This window comes from Pimephales promelas, chromosome 6 (assembly GCF_988280905.1).
Source record: "Pimephales promelas chromosome 6, fPimPro1.hap1.1, whole genome shotgun sequence".
Taxonomy (NCBI): domain Eukaryota; kingdom Metazoa; phylum Chordata; class Actinopteri; order Cypriniformes; family Leuciscidae; genus Pimephales; species Pimephales promelas.
In genome coordinates this window covers 24,206,347-24,228,716 of record NC_142774.1, presented here as the reverse complement: position 1 = coordinate 24,228,716, position 22,370 = coordinate 24,206,347, and the positions used below count along the sequence as shown (strand labels likewise).

At 43.1% G+C, this 22,370-nt stretch overlaps 1 protein-coding gene across 2 annotated transcripts in view; it reads right to left on the bottom strand.

Annotated features, from left to right (window-relative positions):
- sugt1 (SGT1 homolog, MIS12 kinetochore complex assembly cochaperone) overlaps positions 1–22,035 on the bottom strand; it is a 72,971-nt gene extending 50,936 nt beyond the window's left edge. For both annotated transcript variants that reach the window (XM_039694657.2, XM_089132281.1), the window contains exons 1-3: positions 21,894–22,035; positions 21,759–21,807; positions 17,095–17,185 (exon numbers count right to left, since the gene is read on the bottom strand). In XM_039694657.2, the coding sequence (XP_039550591.2) occupies positions 17,095–17,185; positions 21,759–21,807; positions 21,894–21,907 (154 nt within the window). In that variant the 5' untranslated portion in view covers positions 21,908–22,035. The remainder of the gene's footprint in view (positions 1–17,094; positions 17,186–21,758; positions 21,808–21,893) is intronic.
- Between the last annotated feature and the right edge of the window lie 335 nt (positions 22,036–22,370).

The following is a 22,370-nucleotide window of genomic DNA, read 5'->3' as shown; positions in this document are numbered from 1 at the left end:
GGAAAATGTATTAAATGTGTAGAATACTTTCCAAGCCATAGCATTATAAATTCAGAAAGTGTGATTTATAATTAAAAAAGAAATAAAACATAAGATTATCTTTTAAAATCGATTGAACACGGAGCAGTTTTTCCTGTGAGTGAGACTGGAAAACCCGTAGTGGATGAAAGCGGAGTGATTGCAGACTTAGAGTGCAGAGAGGAAAGTGCTTTGGCTCCAGTCCTGGCTTTGCGTCCACGCCGTTAGGAGCTCAACATCTGTCTAGCATGGACATTCACTCTAGATAAGAGGATATTTTAACTAATTTGCGGTAAAACTAGTTGATCACGAGTGGCTAAACTGGTGGATCTATAGATACTCATCTTTATTATCATCGCATTAGTTAGCTGTTTCTAAGTGAGACTTTCACCTTCACTTTCACATCTGTCCTGTAATCTTATTCATTTAAGACACATTATTGTATTATCTAAATATTTTCACAATGACACCTTACTATGACTAGCCTTTACGTCAGTATGGAAATGATATAGCCTACAATGTAGACTGCCTTGCGCTAGTGATACCGTACAACATACAGAACAACGATAGCACTGACAAAAGTTACTTTACTAACTTGCATTAATCTGGGAACCTGATAACTGATCTTAGCAATGAAATGGTAAAAAAAAAAATAACGAAAACAAAGCTATTATTCATTTTACATAGATGTCATAACCTATATTTTACCTGACAAATTAAATTACTGCAAGTTATAATAGTTCTCTTACGAGAGGTTCTCTCGTATTGCGTAAGCTAGCTTACGCTACGGGAAAGATTCATCTTTGCTGAGAAGTTGAAGCCAAAAAATTATTCCATAATTTTGTAATCATTGTCAACGCAGTCTCTTCTGAGGCAGACCATGAGCGGGCTAGCTAGCGGCTCATTGGTTCGCTCAGAGAGAATGCACGAACCTATGGGAGAGCGGCGCTGAGTCCGCGGCCAATGAGCGGACGGCGCTCGCTTACTGCGTCACAGCCCGCCAAAAGGGGCGTGGCTACAGTGTATAAAGGTCGCTCTCCCAGCTCGTTCGTTGATTCTTTTTCATTCAGCGAGCTACACGCATCCGCTGTCCTGGGAAGAAGCCGCCGTCGTTGAGAAGGCACCGTCTAGCGAGCTCCGGAGTCTGAGGAAGCCGGCCGTCTGCCACCTTCAGCCGCCCAGCAAGCTAGCGCCATCCGACGCGTATCCTTTTACTATTCCATTTCAAAAGAGCACGAGCGTCTTTTTAAAGATGCCTCGTAATTCCTGCGGCTCATGCCGCTCTCCGCTCGAGGATGGAGACCGCCACCCCATCTGCGCTCTCTGTCTCGGAGTGGAGCACGCAGAACTCGCCCTCGCCAACGGAGGATGCGACCACTGCGAGGACCTGCCGCTGTCAACCCTGCGGGCTCGACTACAGGCGGTCAAAACCGCTCCAGCGCCGCCTCTCACTTCGCCGCGGAAGAAAAAACGCCGCTCCCAGAGGCCGCCGGAGCCCCCTGCGGATCCATGTGGGCCGCCGCCGCCGCCCACCGACCGCTTTCCCTCTCCGCCCCTGCCGGACTTACAGTTGCCGCCGAGTGGCCGCTCTGTCGCCTCCGATGACACCGCGGATGAGAAGGACTCTTGTTCGCTGCACGCTTCGGACAGCGAGGATTGGTCGTCGATCGGCTCATCGACGAGAGAGTCTGCGGGGACCCGCGCCGGCATCGAAGAGGAACTCACGCGCCTCCTTTCACAGGCCGTTAGCCGCCTGGGTCTCGAGTGGTCTCCTCCCCCTGAGCAACCACCGAACCGCATGGATGGGAAGTTCCTGCACCGGCGTCCGGCCCCCGCCTGCAGCCGGGCTGCACCTTTCCTGCCTGAGCTTCACAGCGAGCTCACGAAATCCTGGAATGCTCCTCTCTCGGCTCGTAATCGCTCTGATGTGTCCGCTTCGCTGCGCTCAGTGGACGGAGCCGCCGAGAAGGGTTATACTGCCATGCCGCCCGTCGAGGACTCGGTCGCCGCTCATCTCTGCCCGCCCTCTACTAGATGGCGGTCTTCTCATACGCTTCCCTCTAAAGCGTGCAGAGCGACCTCTAACTTCCATGCCCGCGCCTATTCCGCCGCCGGTCAGGCCGCTTCAGCGCTGCATTCGATGTCTGTCCTCCAGGTGCTCCAGAGCGACATCTTGTGCGAAATGGCGAGCAGCGGGAGGCAACCGCCCGTCCTTTCGGATCTGAGAAGCGCTACGGATCTTTCCCTTCGCGCCACTAAAGCCGCCGCACAAGCTCTAGGGAGATGCATGGCCGCCCTCTGTGTCGCCGAGAGACACTTATGGCTCACGCTTACCGACATGGGAGAGTCAGAACGTGCCGCGTTCCTCAACGCGCCTATTTCTCCTACCGGGCTCTTCGGATCTGCCGTCACGGGCATCGTTGACCGCTTCTCCGAGGTACAAAAAGCGACTCAGGCCATGAACTTGTTCCTGCCCCGCCGCTCGAGCTCTTCGACGGGCCGCTCTCACGAGCCGCCTGCCAGAACCCCACAGCAGCGCCCGCCTCAGCAAGCTCAGCAGCCCCAGCGTAGACAGGGCGGCCGCCCTCGCTCTCGCTCAGACAGCCGCCGCAGACAGCCTCCTCCCCGGGGGCCTCGACCCAAGATCGCGCTGAAGCCCGATCAACAGAAGTCTGCCTAGCACAGCTGAGAAAAAGACGGTTTTCTCCCGCTGCGGCCGGACCACCGTCAAAGCTTCGCCCACTGTTAGTCCCCGTCTCACCGCTGACTACAGTAGTGTTTACCGCCACAAACAAGCCGGTTTCCCTGCCCGCTTGCGAGCGACTAAAAGCCGTTTTCACGGCTACCCAGAGAGTTCACAAAAAGAGCATAAAAGCCTCAAGTGTAAAAAATGTGCCCACAACCATGTGCTCACGTACACACACAAGCACTTTATGCCCAGGGTCTCTCGCAGAGCCCATTCTCACGGAGCGTGCACTATCCGCTCCAGTAGCAGAGAACATAAGCACGCCCACGAGCCCGTGCGCGTGTCCCCCCTCTGCCCGCTCTGTCTCACGGCCCATAAACTCCTCTCTGAGTGTAAGTCCCGTTGCCTTCCACATTATAAGCGTGCCCACACCCAGTGTCCAGCCCGCGATGTGCAGCAATCAGGGCGAAATCGCCATTCAACCACTAGCCGCATGCTACGAAGCGTGGGAAGCCATCCCCGGCATCTCCCCGTGGGTTTTAAGCATAATAAAGAATGGGTATCGATTACAGTTTCGTCGCCGCCCGCCACGCTCGCGCGTGCGGCTCGAATCCACTGTCAGCCCGGCTGCCATGAACACGCTTCGCTTAGAAATAGCCAAGCTACTGCAGAAGGGCGCTATAGAGAGAGTCCCGCCATCTATGACCGAGTCGGGGTTTTACGGCCGTTATTTTCTGGTTCCCAAGAAAGACGGCGGCCTCAGGCCGATCTTAGATCTCAGGGCTTTGAACAAAGCGCTCATGAAGAGACCGTTCAAAATGCTCACAGTCAGGAAACTCCTCGCGCACGTCCGCCAGGGGGACTGGTTCATCTCTCTAGACCTGAAAGACGCCTATTTTCAGATCCAGATAAACCCTCATCACAGGCCATTCCTACGTTTCGCCTTCGAGGGCCAAGTTTACCAGTATGCCGTTCTCCCGTTCGGCCTATCCTTAGCACCCCGTACGTTCACGAAGTGCATGGATACAGCGCTCGCCCCCCTGCGAAGTCAGGGGCTGCGCATACTGAATTATCTGGACGACTGGCTGATTCTAGCAGATTCCCAGACGGAGCTGCTGTCGCACCGCACAGTTCTCCTCAACCATCTGGAGGCGCTGGGACTCTCTGTCAACTGGACAAAGAGCTCTCTCCAGCCCAGTCAAACTATTTCGTTCCTTGGAATAGATTTGAACTCTATCACGATGACGGCTCGCTTATCCACACTGTGCGCGCGCCGTGTTCAGCGCCTAGCCGCCTCGTTTCAGATGGGTACCCATACATCCCTGAAATCGCTTCAGAGGATGCTGGGTCATATGGCTTCAGCCTCCGCTGTGCTACAGCTGGGTCTTCTGCACATGCGCCCCCTTCAACTCTGGTTAAAGAGCCGCGTATCCCACCACGAGTGGACGACGGGCCGCCAGATGATCAGGATTACTCAGACATGTATCACTGCACTGCAGCCATGGGCAGTAAGCGAGTGGTTTCAGAGGGGCGTTACCATGGGAACCTTCTCTCGCCGGAAAGTTCTCTCGACAGACGCATCCAACTCGGGTTGGGGAGCGGTTTGCGAGGGCTCACCGGCCGCCGGCCAGTGGTCGAGCCACGAGAGTTCCTTACACATAAACTGTCTGGAAATGATTGCGGTCGAGAACGCGCTGCTGTGCTTCCTCCCGCGCATAAACGGTCACCACGTCCTGATTCGCTCCGACAATATGGCATGGTGGTATCATACATCAACCGTCAGGGCGGCGTCAGATCCAAGAATCTCTTTCATCTGACACGCCGCATCCTATTGTGGTCCCAGAGTCACCTGCTATCGCTCAGAGCGACGCACGTGCCGGGCCATCTGAACGACGGTCCAGACAGGCTGTCCAGGAACCTGGTCTCCCCCGGAGAATGGTCCCTGCACACTCAAACAGTCCAAACACTGTGGCGCCTATTCGGCAGAGCGGAGATAGATCTTTTCGCGTCAGAAGAGAACGCTCACTGCCCAATATTCTTTTCAAAGAGCGAGGACGCGCTAGCCCAGGATTGGCCCCGCCGCCCGCTCTATGCTTTTCCCCCGATTTCTCTGCTACCGCAGGTCATTCAGAGAATCAGGGACTCACGCCACTCGGTGCTCCTCATAGCCCCGCGCTGGGAGAATCAGATTTGGTTCCCGGAGCTAACGCGGCTGTCACTGACAGCCCCGTGGCCCATTCCAATCAGAGCAGATCTCCTCACTCAAGCCCGCGGCTCGATCTGGCATCCCCATCCACAGCGCTGGGCGCTTCATGCATGGGTGACCAACGACTACGCGTCGAATTGCCAGAAGGGGTTCTGAACACGATCAAACACGCCAGAGCGGATTCTACCAGAAAGCTCTATGCTGCAAAATGGTCTGTGTTCTCCAAATGGTGCACCGACAAGAATTTGGACCCACGGACGTGCGAGGTTTCGTCTTTGCTAGTGTTCCTTCAGGAGATGCTGGATAAGGGCAGGTCCCCATCCACTCTTAAGGTTTACGTGGCAGCCGTCGCGGCGTTCGTTGAACCCCGGCGCGCCCAGTCTCTGGGCAAAGACGAGCTAATCATCCGCTTCCTCAGGGGAGCCAGAAGGATGAACCCCCCTCGCCCCCCTACGGTGCCGGTCTGGGATCTTTCTATAGTTCTAGAAGCTCTGAAAGCCCCACCGTTTGAACCACTTGAGTCCGTGGAGCTAAAATACCTCTCGTTAAAAACCGTTCTTCTGACGGCTCTCGCCTCAGTAAAGCGTGTGGGGGACATTCACGCGCTGTCTTCGAGCGCCGCGTGCCTAGAGTTTGGACCGAATGACTCCATAGTCATTCTAAAACCTAGACACGGTTATGTTCCAAAAGCGATTGGTACCCCTTTCAGGGCGCAAGTGATCTCTCTATCGGCGCTGCCTGCATCCGATAGCGAACGTGACGCTGACCGCCTCTGCCCGGTTCGGGCTATCAGAGTGTACACTACACGCGTTGCCGCGTTCAGACGCTCGGAGCAGCTGTTTGTGTCGTTCGGTGGCCGCACCAAGGGACTAGCCGCCTCGAAACAGACCCTATCCAGGTGGATAGTAGACGCGATTGCCTCTGCTTATGCCGCTAAAGACCTGCCTTGCCCTCTGGGCATCAGGGCTCATTCCACCAGAGGCATGGCCTCATCGTGGGCATGGTCCTGCGGGATTTCCATCCACGACATTTGTGTGGCTGCGGGATGGGCCTCCCCCTCCACTTTTGTCAGATTTTATAACTTGGAAGTTCCAGCCTTACCGGCTAAAATTCTGGCGGTCTAGTACTCACAGCCCTCCTATAGAAGCCGCACTATCGGGAGTTCCATCACAACCGGCTCACCCCTTGTGTCCCCCTATGTGCTTATGCATTAGCCTACACATCACGGCCCGCCTTCGCCGGCCGCCTTGGGCGTTTTTGCACTAGATGATAACGGCCGCTATGCTGGCCGCCGTATTATCTTCATCCACTTATAGATTCCCCCGGTGTTTCCCCTGGGATGCTTAGTGGTTACTTAGCGCGCACGGCGTTGACCAGGTGTTCCCGTAGCGTAAGCTAGCTTACGCAATACTAGGGTTGCAACGGTATGAGATTTTCACGGTATGATAATCGTCTCAGAAAATATCACGGTTTCACGGTTTCACGGTATACGATATTAAAACTATCATTATTATAATCAGCATCAGCTACAATGGCCCTTAAATGAATAAAAACAGATATTGTTTTTGGTTGAACATGGTTTATTGTAACAAAGGTTTTTTCAATAGAGTCTTTATGAAATGTATATTTATTTCCTCAGAAATTCTGGGTTGTCTGAAATAACTGATCTGGATTCTGTGATTGAATACAAAATGTATTTTTGAGAATGCAGTCAGATAAAATGTAACAACTTTAGTTTGTCTACACAAGAGAAGTTTAATAAATTAAAACATGGACAAAAAAACTATACACAATAGTAATATATTTTAATCATAGGCTAAACCAAACTTTTTTTTTCCAGGTTGTAGGGGAGAGCGGGGCACAACCTAACGCTTTTTGCTTTTGGCTCAATTAATTAAAAAATAATTAGGTTAGATTAATACTTTTTTTTACACAAGCAACATGCACATCTCTGCTACAAATGAACACTTAAAGTTTTTTTCTAGGACCTACCATTTTCGTACAGTTGGACTGAAAGTGACAGAAGTGCAAATGTTACAACTTACCCCATATGCGGGGTTAATTGTAACAGAGAGAGGGGTTAGTTGTAACACTTGTGTGTAACACACATAATTCAGTACTATTTTATTTGTATAGTTTGATATTGTTTGTGCATCTGTATATCCATACATATCCCTCATCCAATCATCCTTCTTATGGATCAATATCATGGATAGAGACATAGAAAAGGGCTGCATAGTTTTGCAATAAATAATAATAAATACAATTATAAATATTGTAATTGCAATTAAATTAGATTTGTGTGTGGCAGCTGCATGATGTACAATTATTATTATTAATAATAATAATAACAGTAATGATAATACAAATTAGCTTAAAATAAAAATTTAAAGGGTTTATTGCATTAATAACAGGCCATATTTTTAATAAATAAACAAGTTATCATTCATAGAACACTAAATTTTAAACATTTTAAATCCCAACATTGTTTGTGAACGTCTAACAAAGTTAAATGTATACTCAAACCTGAAAAGTTGGGTGGCTCCGTTTTCATTTGATTACCATTGTACACTTGGAGGCTTAGTTGTACCACTCTGTTAGAATTAACCCCGCTGTGTATTACATATTTTAAACCTAGCTAACAGTCGCTAGGAATTGCTGACATGTTTCAAAACGGTGCTATGTTTGAGCCAACAAGACGGTGATTAAGGCAATATAAAGTTAGATTTGGAAACGTATACACCCAACTCAGAAACCGAAAAAAACCTATGATGAAAAAAATTACTTTCATGGTGTCAAAACACTCTTTGTCCAGTATCTTCACGAAATATAATCAAAACTTTCCGCAAATTCGCGGGAGACCGTCTTCTGGCAGCAAGAGAAAAATAGCGGAAAGACAGCCTGCTTGATCCTGACGAACTGTAAACGGTCCGTGTTACATTTAACCCCGCGTTAACACCTACTGAACACCTATGAGTTTCACTCAGTGTATTTGATGATTATTCTTTAAAAAAAATAATTATAAAGTGCACATTAAGTGTTCTCTGTCTAGATATGTTCATGTGTTCACGTCTTCGTAGTGGCTGAGACAGCTTTAAAAATCCATGAGCGTCATGCGTACTTGAGTACTAGATCTACTAGACGAAACGGCGCTGCTCATTCAGAGACACGCTGAAGGGGCTTGCACACCAGTCTTTTTGCGTTGTATATTCACAGACACGCACATCGCGATTTGATTTAGGCTACTGCATAGCTATATTTTGCTTTATTTATCCATCTATATTTTTAAATCGCACATTTTACGTGGCATCTGTTTTGTAACGCAAAAAGACGCATGCGTGCGTCTTTTTGACAGACCGGGATTCCCTCAGCATGACAGAAATAATATGGCCTTAAGTTATGAATAACCTTTATCTTCATGGAGGGATGGTGTTCCTAAATATGGGAGAACATGTTCGACGTGTTTACTCCTTTTGCAGCCACTCTTCGTCCACATATCTTGCAAACGGGATATCCATCTTCAAGGACAACATCACGATCGTTTTTCGGATATAAGTTACAAAATATTCCCATACTGCAGATTTTATTTTTATTTTTTGGCGGGAGATAGAGATTCGCAGCCTCTGTCTCGGACATTTTCAGCGCTGTACGGATATGGAGTAAGCAGTCAAGCTGAAAGAAGTTGCATGCGGCAGTGCAGGTGAATTCTTTTTTTTTTTTTTTTTTTACCGCGGATAAGCAAATGTGCACGATATGATAATCGTACATGTCAATATCGCGATAAACCGTCATACCGGTATACCGTTACAACCCTACGCAATACGAGAGAACCTCTCGTAAGAGAACGAATCGGTTACCTAACGTAACCTCGGTTCTCTCTAGATGAGGGAACGAGTATTGCGTTCCCGGCCGTGCTTGCGCCACTAGCGTTTCGCTTCATGCTACAGAATCAACGAACGAGCTGGGAGAGCGACCTTTATACACTGTAGCCACGCCCCTTTTGGCGGGCTGTGACGCAGTAAGCGAGCGCCGTCCGCTCATTGGCCGCGGACTCAGCGCCGCTCTCCCATAGGTTCGTGCATTCTCTCTGAGCGAACCAATGAGCCGCTAGCTAGCCCGCTCATGGTCTGCCTCAGAAGAGACTGCGTTGACAATGATTACAAAATTATGGAATAATTTTTTGGCTTCAACTTCTCAGCAAAGATGAATCTTTCCCGTAGCGTAAGCTAGCTTACGCAATACTCGTTCCCTCATCTAGAGAGAACCGAGGTTACGTTAGGTAACCGATTCGTTTTCTAAAATACCCTCATCACTTGTAACACTCATAGACGTGGAGACAAGGTCGATCTGGAAGCCATGTTAATCTTGGACTACATTGGCCACCGTAGGAGTTAAAACGAAATCGGAATTGAGAGGAACAGAAACTAATATTCAATGGATGGTCATATAGCCTTTTCCCGCTAGATGGCGCTAAAAATCACACAGTGTAGCCAGGGCTCCAGACTGCGACCAAATAGTCGCATTTTGCGACCAAAATTTGAGAGTGTGCGACTGAATTTTACATCCAGTCGCACATGTGCGACCGGTAAATTTGCAACACGTTAAACGCATGGTAAAGCGTGGAAGGGACGCGTCAATGAATCCTTGACAAGAATAGCGCGAATAAACGTCTGTGGGAAGGAGACGGAGACAAATATCACAACCTGCAATGTGCGTCTGAGCAATCAGCGATATCGACACGTTACCTAGCAGCGAATACAAACAAAATGAAAGTGGAACCAAAATACGCAACTCACGGACGGACCGTTAGCGTTTTTATTAGGTTGGACATAATAGACAGCTGTCAGAGCAGCGCATAGTGGAGCCCCCCGAACCACTGACAGTAATAACTTTAGCCCCGTACTTGCCAGTCGCGGGCCGATCTCGATCACGCCACACTGTTACTAGCAGATCCAGTGAATAAATCCATTGAATTCACCTCAGAATTAATAACATCATCGCTACGAGATCCAGTGAGAAACATTCCGATTCGGCGCAGAGTTCTGTTATAAACCACAGATATCAGATCAAACAGCGCTGACGTGGAAACCAGGAGAAAGACTTACAGAAGGCTTTCAGTCCACAAATCAGCAACATTCACCATGAATTTAGGCTAATGTAGTAAGTTAACTCTAACCATTTATATGATGTCAAATGCTTACAACGTAGCCTACACAACTTTGTCCTGCTCTTCAAAGCGATAATATCATATATAATGTTAAATGTTTTATTTTTTGTATTTTTTTTGTGATGATCAACACATTTTTTGTTCATTCTTCAAAGATTGTCCTAAAACGAAAAATTTTAAGATGTTGGAAAACTCTTATTTAAACATTAAAATTATTATTATTATTATTATTATTATTTAAAAAAAACAAAAAAACATTGTAAACAGTAAGATGTTTATTGGCTATTTTCACTCCAAGTCCTTATATACATACATGTTTTCTCTCCTTTTGTTTTTAATTAATATTAAGACATTATAAGTGATAATAACTAAATTAATCTAAGTGATTTATTGTCAGCCCCAGTGCTACCAGTTTTTTTTTTTTTTTTTTTTTTTGTATAACTCGAGTTCTGATTTGAGGTGGTGCTGCCTCCAAATTTGAATCTGGAGCCCTGTGAACTTAAAATAAAACAGCATATCATAATGTTAAGTCTATTTATTATTAAAGAATTTGTCAGTATTACAGTTATGTTGGGGGAAATTTGAATAATTGCATTGCGAGCTGATTTAAGGTGTGCCCCTAAATTTTCTGCTTGCGCTCCTAAAATTTTCAGTCAGGGGCAACAGCACTTCTAGTAAAAAAAGTTAGTCTGGAGCCCTGGTAGCTTTAAGGAGATGGATGAGGGTAGTGGTGTAACTCCTGAGGCTGTGAAAGAGCTTCGCATGGCCACGGATTTGGCTTTGAGGGCCACCAAACATACCGCATGGGCGGTAGGCCGCTCCATGGCAGGTGCGGTTGCTGCGGAACGCCACTTATGGCTTAACCTCACTGAAATCCGCGATAAGGAGAAGGTTTTTCTCCTTGACACCTCTATCTCACAGTCAGGGCTGTTTGGAGAGGCGGTCAACACAGTGGAATCCGCCGTTCCCTCCCCTGCCCAAAGACTTAGAGAATGTCCTTCTAATAGAGCTGAGTTCTCTTCCAGGAGAAGGGACCCAGCGCATTCCCCACCTTCTACGATTTGGCTACACTCTCCAAAACTACGTAAAACTTTTCATTACATTCTTATTAGTAAAACTTCAATAGTCCAAAATATTCAAACTGATTAAAAATGCAACCTATAATATTCAACAGGCGGTTTTAGTTAAATTTATTTCGCTTTGCAAATTCGAAAAGATAAAGGCACAAAAGCTGTTTTGGTTTCATTCATTAAATTCATTGTTACTTCCCTGTGTAGCTTTACATGTTATCAGCTTTTTCTACCATGAACGGGATTATAATCAGTTTCCACTCAATATCGCATCATACTCAGGGATTCCCTTCCGTCGGGACAAAGCGCTTTACGTAGCTTAATGGACGAATTAAGTAATATAGAAGACCAGTGATATAGAAGACCAAACTCGCACCTTATTGAGGAAGTATGCCTACATGCAATCAAGTCAAGTCAAATTTTATTTATAGAGCACAAGTTTAACACAACCGTAGTTGATCCAAAGTGCTTTCCAGTACAATTAAATAATTCAATCAAATAAAAGAAATAAAGTAAAAAAAAGAGATAAAAGCAAGTAGCAAAATCATTTGGTGTATCTACGTATACAACCCGTAGAACACCGACTAGTTTAAAAATAAATAAAAGTAAAAATAGGTTTTTAAACTGGATTTAAAAGCAACCAAAGATGGAGAGGTCCTGATGGTTAAAGGCAGACTGTTCCAGAGCTTTGGCGCTACAACAGAGAGAGCTCTATCACCTCTTGATTTAAAAACAATCCAAATAATAATAGGCTGTATTTTGTAAGGCATATAGGTTTATTTTCTTTTTGTTGCATTATTTAGGCTTTTTTCAAAGGCGTAAAGTGTACAAATAAAAACGAAAAACATATTAAGAAAACACAATCTATTGAGTCAGCATGATAAAGCCGTTAAAAGGGCTGCTCACGTCTTTTGTGCGCTCAAGTTCGATTTCAAATATAGGCGCGCGGTCACGTGTGCGGGCTCATAATGGAGCAACTCGGTCGCCTCCCTCCACAGTCTTTTCTTCTTTGTTTTACAATGCAGCCAGACAAAAGATTTTGATTTCTTGGACATTTTGTCGACTAAAGCCAAAACAAGCTGCGTTCTAACTGAATGAATAAAGCATTCCTTACCGAGCGTGAAGCAGCAGCGCAGCCGGCCACAGGTGTGGTTCCCGAGTGTTCTATGTGAGCTGTTACAAAATAGCCTAAATTAAGGCATTTAAAGATGGGGATAAAACATAGGCTAATTATATTTAGAATACTTTAATAAATTACTGCTTATAAAGGAATAAATATTAAAAAAAAAAAGAAAAAAAGAAAAAAGTAACTGGTCGTCCAATAAGAATGTCAGTCGACCAAGACGGCATTGACTGATTAGTCGACTAAACGACTAAAGTTGACTGCCCTTCTAACAGTCTCTAAAGTAACATTGGTAGACCTATAGGCTTAAACGTTTCTAACTTCAATAGCAAACTTCAACTTATTTGTATAAATTGCACATTATGCCTTACACCTACATGAACACTTTACAGCTGGTTTTATGGAGTTATTTTCTTCAAATGCTATTGAAGTTAGAAAAGTGTTTACCAATGTCGTATGTAACTTTAATATGTACAGTCGTATGTACAGTCCCTAAATGTGTGAATGTCCGATGTCAAGCCAACTTTATGCCAGTATCACTGAGAAACGCTGAGCATTAAACTTGGCGAATTCATATTGTGAGTCCTTCTGCTTGCCTGCGAGTTTGGTCTTTCATATCAGTGTATATCACTGTACATTTACATTATCGTAAATGAGTTTTTAAAAACCCCCTATCATGGATTTTTGAAAATGACTGTTCATATGGTGTGGAATATAGCTCTAAGGGAAAGAAAACATCCTGCAAATATTTATATCTGAAAGTGCACCGTATATAAAGTTATTGTCTTCCAAAAGTGAGAGTCGACTCTGAGTCAATGAAGTGAATTGTTTTTGAAACGAGTCATTAGCTGGTTCGTCGTGACGTAGATGCATATTGGCCACGCCCAGTTACTGCGCGCGCAGACGGAAGTGTAAACTTGAAGTCTACATATTCAAATACTTCATCATAGCCATAGATATCTATGATCATAGCATCATGTCGAGAAGACGCTGTGTTCTACAATGCAAAGATAGTTCAGCCACTTTGTTTTCATTTACCAGGGACGAGCATGTGAAGAATCGGTGGTTAGAGTTCATATTTGCAATGATACCACAACAGTATAGCCCGATTGTGTTCTCATTATTTTAATTACGAATCGTTCAAAAACATAAATGAATTCAAATGTGGATTCGCAAGCGGTTGTTCCTGAAGGAGGGCTCAGTAACTTACTTACACAGTGTATATGGATCAGCTTCCTCCTATGAATCACAACCTGTAAATATTATTAATAATTGTTGCTTTTATGGGTTTTGAACAGTTTTGTAGCGGTGGGCGCGAGGAGGGAAGGCGCAATAAGTATGTGTGCGTGTAAGTTACGCTCAGCGCAGCTTCTAGGTCTCCAATGTCAATTTTTTTTTTTTTAAATATGTGAAATGTTTGTCGCTGTTATTGGAGTTGCCATAAAGAATAGAGCGTCTTTTAGTACTGCAGTGCTTTATCAATATGTTTATGCGTGATGCTAACAAACAATAACTGACTGGGTCTGTCATCTGACCAATCACCGCCGATTAGCATCACGCAAAGGAGTAGTTTGGAAAAATGGGTCGTTGTACGAATCATTTGGGAGTCGGTGAGCAAATCAGTTAAAAATAAATGCATATTATAAGACAAATAAAGTGTTTATCCTTGCATGCATGTTAAACTGTTTTTGGGAACTCCTAAAACAAAAATAGGAACATTTCAAATGCTATGATAGGGGCTCTTTAAGAAAGAATGGCTTGCTTTAACTGCTCTTGTCTTCAACAAAACGCGCCTGCACCCCTTGCTGATGAAGTTGACTAACAGCAGATGTAGATTATGCTCTGTAATCTACTGCTATTCCTGCAGTTCCTGGATGTCAACGTTGAATTTACTGTCGAATCTGAACCTCTGAATTTGTGGAAGCGAATTTGCAAAACGAAACAAAATGGACTGAAAATCACCTGTTGAATATTATAGGTTGTATTTTTAATGAGTTTGAATATTTGGGAAGTGATATATATAAAGGTGAATATGGATTATTGAATTTTTAGTAATGAAAACATGTTTGAAATGTTTTGAATTTACATATTCACAGCTTCAATATTCAACTATGCTTAATTTCAGCCCATAAAATGTAAGCCCTAAAAATACAATGCATTAAAATACAAGCAGGATTATTGCAATGCATGCATTTTTCAAGTAGTGCAATTAAACAGGCTTTTTGTTTCAAAAACATTTGCCATTATTTTACTTCCATATGCCACGCTTGGTACATACCTAGGCCTAATCAGCAATACTAGGCTATTTAAGCAAATATTTTAGAAATAATACTACATTTCACATGACAATATTATATTGACAAATGAGTGCTTAAAGGGGTGGTTCGGGATTTTGGACATCGGGCCTCATTTCAAAGTGAGCCTTAGTGTTATTTATCAGTAAAGACATTTTTTTTTTTAAATAATCCAGTCGTCCCAGCTGCTTAGTTGGCCGGTGCTAGGCTACCGCGAATCATTGGTATCTGTATTAGCATGCCATTAAAACAGTTTTTACCACTCCACAGTTCACCAAAAGCACATCAATTATAACGCCAGACTATCGATGTAAATGTCTGTTGAGGGAATAATGTTAGAAATCAAACTACCCTTTCATCGCATTGCAATAGTTATACTTTGTTCCCTCTATCTATTAGCATAGTCTACAGCAGCGGCGGAGTGATATGTTACCTAGGCAACCGAGAGAGCTGGTCCACATGACAATCAATCACGCAAGTGTATTTACCTGCCGCTGATACTCGTCATCACTACAGAAACAGAGTTTATTTCAATAAATAATATTGAAAACGTTCAATAAATAATAGTGTAACTAACGTTATACCGTCAGTTACACTATTGTGTCACTCTCCACAATGCCTTGAACTGTAACGTTATCTCTACTAACGTTAGTTACACTATAGTGTCACTCTCCACAATGCATTGAACTGTAACGTTATCTCCACTAACATTGTCAGTGTCGATCTATCAGTTATGAAAGAGTAGCTTCATTAGCTGGAGGTTAGAGTAGACTAACAAAAGTTATTACCTGTTCATCTGTAGCTGTTGGTGCATCGGGAAAGACGGCTGGATCTGCATTCAAACTCAGTGACTTGTTGTCGTTTCTATCACTTTGTACAAAGTCATCCGATCTAAAATGATTGCTACAAATTCGGGCCTTTAGTAGTGTCTCTGTCGGTAGGGCTGTCGCGGTTATGGAATTTCCCTTGTGGTAATGTTGAGTGGCTCAATAGCGCGATATGCAGTATTACCGCCATTTATTTATTTAATTAATTTATATGTTTTTGTTGCTATATAAATAATGTTTACAATGTGGACAAAAACGAGGACATTTTCAGTAATCAATGTAACCGAAACTAAACAGCGTCTACAGTATATGTGCATTGAAAGACTTTCACTCAGCGCGCATATTGTTATGACAACGGACTTTGAGCGAGTCATTGAACCGTTCATTCAACGAACACGTTTAAAAAAGCTGATTCAACAAGATGTTATTTATTTTTAACTTTGAGATTCAACTTTTCAAGGCTCAGCTGAGCAGCAATGCGTCGCATAGGCAATGCTGAAGCTGATGCTTCACTTATTAGAGACCCATTGATTCAATGCGTGACTCACTGATTTTATTTCGGCTTCCTTGTGCTGTGGGATGCTGACCAGAGCTGCTGCTGACGCGCATTTATGGGAAAATACCCGTGAAGAGAACGTTAAAATGATGATGCGACAACTTTTTCGCTTCCCTTTGACACAACAAGCTTTTCACTATTTCAAAGACAGACGCAGGTAATTGCACGCGCAGCGCGTGACGCGCTCTGCCGATCTCTTTCATTCACTGTCTGTGTGAAGCCTGTAGGCTACACATCACCACGATAAACAGTCTTGTTATCGTTATGAACTTGTTTAACATTCAATACACATGCATTAAGTTCAAAACAAGAAGGGTATAGCCTTATAAAAAAAACGTGAATATCGCGGTTGCTGCGGTTACGTGCTATCCTCTGCGGTTGACTTGTCAGAAGCGCGGTACTACAATATTGCGGTTACCGCGACAGCCCTATCTGTCGGTGTATCTATATCCAAGCCAGCAGCAAGAAGCCACAGTTTGTTCCTTTCTCGATCTCTTATTGGAAATTTGTGGAAACTTTTTGTTGACCATTTTTTGGGTTTATTTGTACAATTTCTAAAAATACAGTGAAAAACCATGTTGAATATTCTTTAAATTCTGATTGAATGTTTCAAAATCGAGGCTACTACTAGCTAACTTGACGTTCCGACTGTAACGTAGTGCGATTCTGTTGTGTTTACTTTCCGGCGCAACTCTACTCCCGGAGCAAAGTAAAATTCCGCCACTGCTGAGAAACTAGTTCCTGTAAATGTAATGCGATCATTGAAATATATTTTGATATGTCAAACTACATTGAGTAGTTTGATTTCTAACATTATTCTATCAACAGACATTTACATCGATTGTCTGGTGTTATAATTGATGTGCTTTTGGTGAACTGTGGAGTGGTTAAAACTGTTTTAATGGCATGCTAAAACAGATACCAATGATTCGCGCTAGCCTAGCACCGGCCAACTAAGCAACTGGGACGACTGGATTTTTTTTTTTTTTTTTAAATGTCTTTACTGATAAATAACACTAAGGCTCACTTTGAAATGAGGCCCGATGTCCAAAATCCCGAACCACACCTTTAATTCAGCGGAATTGTTTTCTGGAGTCTTTCAATAGCATGCAAGTAAAAAAAAATAGACAAGTAAAGGAGTGCTTACTAGTGTACTCTTTCAATTGTATATAGGCATAAGCCCGCTGACAGAGCCATTCAGCATTTTCAGCTTTCTCTCCCAATGCCTCATTTAGCTCCTATAAGACAAGACAGAGAAATTATATAAACAAACACATTGACCCACATTTATGATGAACAATGCAAAAAATTAAGGGGATAAACTTATCGGTCACCCCAGAAAACACTCTTATAGTAAAAACACACAACTTGGGTGAAAGTACAGAATTACTTCTTGAATATTGTGCAATGTAAAACTTGAGCAAATAAAAGATGCATCAAACTTTTGGGTCCTTCACACTTAAGCGATTAAGTGACACAAATGTATGTCGTAATTGAAAATACGCTCTTGATTTGAAACAATAGGCTAGATCCCTATGGAGCTATTGACTCCAGGCATGATCAATCACATCAAGACAGAGCAACAGCGTTATCCTTGTTGCTTCTTCACAATGAAACAGGCCATCTGATTAGATGTGAGTTTACCTGAGCTGTTGCTGTTGCACAAAAGTGAGAGTGGTGGCACTGTTTTGAAAACCTTTGTTAACTCCAAAGAAAAGTATTCCAGTCAGCATATCACCCTGTAGCCCAAGACTGGTTGCCCACTGAAGCTAAGCAGGGCTGAGCCTGGTCAGTACCCGTATGGGAGACCTCCTGCGAAAACCAGGTTGCTGCTGGAAGAGGTGTTGGTGAGATCATCAGGGGGTGCTTACCCTGTGTGTGTCCTAACGATCCAGTATAGTGACGGGGACTCATACTGTCAAAGTGCACTGTCCCTTGGATGAGAAGTAAAACCAATGTCCTGACTCTCTGTGGCCATTAAAAATCCCAGAATGTCTTTCGAGTTGAGTTGGAGTATAACTCTGACATCCTGGCCAAATTTGCCCATTGGCCTCTGTCCATCATGGCCTCCTAATCAATTGTTTTCAATACGCCATTAGCGCTCCATTTTTCAAAACCATTTTTCGATTAATACATATATTAATGCTCTGTAGTCACCCAGAAGATCCCCCAAGCTAAATAATAACCATTCGACCCAGCAAGACGACATTTGTGCTCAGCAAATGCTGTCTTATTGGCATATATATATATATATATATATATATATATATATATATATATATATATAAAAATCGAAAAATTGTTTTGAAAAATGGAGCGCAAATGCTGTCATACTGGCTTGAATGGTTATTATTTAGCTTGGAAGGATCTTCTGGGTGAAGAGCATTAATTGAGACTTGAATGTCTTATTTCTCTCAGACTATTGAAAACAATCAAGGAAATCCCAGACATTTGTTTCAAACTATAAATTGACTGCTTAAAGTTGATGCTGCCACCATCTTGCCAGATTCTCAACAGCTATGTGATTCTTTTCTTCGTTTTTTGTTAACTCTAAAATTGATAGTGTTCACAAACAAATTTCTGTTGCATCTGCTCCCACCGTCTTCCTTCTCTATCCATCTGGGTATACTGGTATTTCTCTCACTAATTTCCTACATTTTAATTCTGAGGCTCTCAAAAGGGAGGTAATCAAGAATGAAATTACCACTTGCTTGCTTGATCCTATTCCCACAAGATTATTTAAATCTTACTTCGATGTTTTGAGCCCTTCTGTCCTCAGTATTATAAATGACTCATTGCAGATGGGGGATGTCGCAGCACCATTAAAGATGGCTGCTGTGACTCCTGTACCAAAAAAAGAAAATACTGCCCTGGACGATTTTACTAATTTTCAACCTCTCTCTAATCTTCCGTTTGTGGCAAAAAATACTTGAGTGTGTTGTTGTCTCTCATTTGTGTAACCATCTTGCAATTAATAACCTTTTTGAACCTCTTCAGTCAGGTTTTCATACATTTCGCAGTACTGAAACTCAAACATGCGATTGGAAACTTTGGTCAAAGTTATCAATGATTTGTCGATGGTTTCTGACTCTGGTGCAATTTCCATTTTCATCCTTCCTGATTTAAGAGCAGCTTTTGAAACTGTTGATCATAGTATATTACTCATCCAGCTTGAACAATATTTCGGGGACAACTTTGAAGTGGTTTAAATCCTATTTCACTGACCGTTCTCAGTTCGTTCCCATGGGCGGTGGTTTTAGGTCTGACATTAGCTCTGTTCTCACAGGTGTTCCCCAGGGCACAGTCTTGGGCCCTCTGCTCTTTAAAGGGATAGTTCACTTTGAAATTCATTTTTGGTAGGTTTTAGCTTACCTCAAGGGCATCCAAGATGTAGGTGTCAATGTTTACGCAGTAGTTTCAATTTTGATATTTTTAGGTCAAACCTTTCTTTTCTGTCAGTCATATAATGCAGATCTGGTCACCACCTCAAAGAGCATGCACTGAGAAGTCCAAATTAAACACGATTTAAAGACTCGTAAATTTAAGTACACACTGACGGCCAAAGACACGAAACGAGCAGTTTGTGTGATAAAACGAACAGTATTTATATCGTTTTAACCTCTTTAGGGACCCACGAAATCCGCTTTATTTTTCCCAAATTACCCTTTACTGTTATTTTAGACGTAAAAAGAGTGCAATTTTAAAGTTAATGATTAAAATGTACAAAAATAGGAATGACCTTGAATTTATTGAGGTAAAAGACATTTACTCAGTAGCCTTTTCAGGACAAATACTGCATGATGCAACATAACACTGCACTCTTCAAGTAACAACAAAATATGTTTGTGGGCTTTAAACTGTCCAGTAAAATAAATTCTATTAGTTTATCCAAGTTAAATAAAAATAAAAAGTCACACTCTGTCTCTCTGTCGCCCAGTGTCTAGTCTGCATTTTCAGCAGACATGTCTTCGGTTCCACAGTATTTTCAATTTTGATATGTTTAGGTCAAACCCTTCTTGTCTGTCTGTCAGTCATATAATGGAAGTTTATGGGGTCTACCCTGGGTTCACCTCAAAGAGCATGCACAAAGAAGTCCAAATTAAACATGATTTAATGACTCGTAAATGTACACATTAATGGCCTAAGACACAAAATGAGCGGATTGTGTGAGAAAACGAACAGTATATCGTTTTTACCTCTTGTAACCACAGTCATGTCCAAGTACTCTGTGGGCGAGGGCGCTTCTATCTGCGCAAATGCGCCGGAAAGCGCTGGAAGTGATCTTTCGCGTGTTTACCTCACTCATTGTTTGCACAGAGATTTCAGAAGTGTTATCCTTCAGTGTGAAGATCTAAACATATTTAGATATACAGGAAATTGCAATGGAAGACGATTTCGATGTATCAACAGACAACGTTGAATTATTTTTTGCAACCGCCCAAGAGATCACTTCCAGCGCGTTCCGGCACTTGCGCAGACCAAAGTGCCCGCAGCTTCAGATCACTTGGACGTGGCTGTGGTTACAAGAGGAAGGGCCCTATGGTTTCCGCGATCACAGAATTGGCATATTAACGCGGAATCTAGTGTTGATGCAGAATTTTGTGGAATTTTACATATTTGGTTTGAAATTCTGTTTTTGTGTGGGAGAAGAACATCAGAATACGTACCAAAAGTTGCTCCAGGTCGCGCTTCGCTGTCTCTGTGCACGATTAAAATTTGTCTTGGCACAGCTACTAAAAGATTTACAACTGTCAGTCAGTTTGCTCATGTGACATCTACATCGTCAAGCTCAGTTTGAGCTTGCACAGAACGCTTGGCTATCAGGAAGTGAGTGCCCATGTTGAGCTTCAACTCTCTCCGTTGAAATCAACGGGGTCGCAGTGTCCATTTCTTTTACTGTTTATGCGTAAATCCCATCACTAAAGCTTGAAGAGTCGGCAAATTAGTGCCTGCTGAAAAATTAAGCTTTAAACAAGTTATTCCCATCATGTTGAAAAACACTGTAATCAGAATAATTTCTGTTAAGCTTGTGTATTTTTTTTTAGTTAGCTTTTAAGTTAAGCAATACCTCATGTGGGGTTTTATATAATGGCCACAAGGAGGTGATCTGGGCATATGTTTTCCTTGATTGGTTTTCCCTGAAGAGATCGTTGTTATTGAAAACGAAAGTAAAAGAGTGAGGAACATTTGTTGCGTTTTTCCGCGAAATGAGAGTTGCCTTTGTTACAACAATCATCACAATGATTTATCTCATCCACACGCGACCCACCCTCAATTAACGTTATTTGGAATGTTGTTGTTTTGTTTGGCCTTTCCGCGGATTACCAATTTTAATAGAGCGGTTTTGAATAGATTTTCTGAAAAGATACGAATGCAATAATGAACAGATTTTAGATTAGGCTTTTAATCACGTTATAAATATCAGTGAACATAAACAGAAGCTCAACCGAAACCTGTTTGATGTGCGAGAACAAACCTCATTGTCTCTTGCGGAAGCTCAAAGTTTTGACCAGTCTGACAATTTGTGCTAGCGCTACCCTCAGACTTTGTTTGCTCCCACAGTAGGTAGCAGCACAGTTCGACAGCGAAAAAAAAGCTACCCAACAGATTATACTAGCAGAATCATATTCGTGTGGTTTAAGGCTTCTTCATTAAAGTCCATACCAACCCATAGCCTTCAGCTTCAGAAGGAAAATGGTTAACCTAACCTTAAAACAATCCGTTTAACAGCCAAGTTGCCCATCGTGAGAGAGATGTTTGAATCCTAAGTCCGTTAACTGTAAAAATAGCTGATAGTGAAAAAGCGCCTACCTCAAGGGCCCTCTCTGGATCCTCGTCTATGAAACTGTCAGAGAAACGCCTGCAATGTAATTTCACACTATTATACGTTATACATGTGTGTGTAGGTATTAAACTCATTTGTTAAAAAGGTCTTAAATAACTCACCCGCTGGTTGCCATGGGTCCGCTCTCAGTATTTTCCTTCTGAAGCTGTAGAAAGTTCTGGAGGAAACGGAGACGCTAAAGGAAGTAAACATGTGGGCCTGTAAATCATAGATATGTAAATGTTGAATTCACATTTGACCACTGCAGACGTGTTAACGAATCCGCCATCTTGGAACGGTCAAAAACACTTCAGATGCCCTCACTGTAAATCAACGAGTTTTTAGATTGCACAACAGTGTGCAGCCTCTGCTTGTAAAAACTGCCGGGATAAAACTTTTCACATGTGGGGATGTGTTGGTTTATTTTTTTAATGAAGGGCTATATTAACTCAATATTACACGTTTTTAAACTATGCTAACTTTTAAATGTCTTGTTAGCTAATGCTTTCATCTTGTATTAAATCCTATGAAAATCATCTGCTGAAGTCTACTGTAGTTATTATAGATATTCATGATACTTGCATGACTATGCTTGCAAA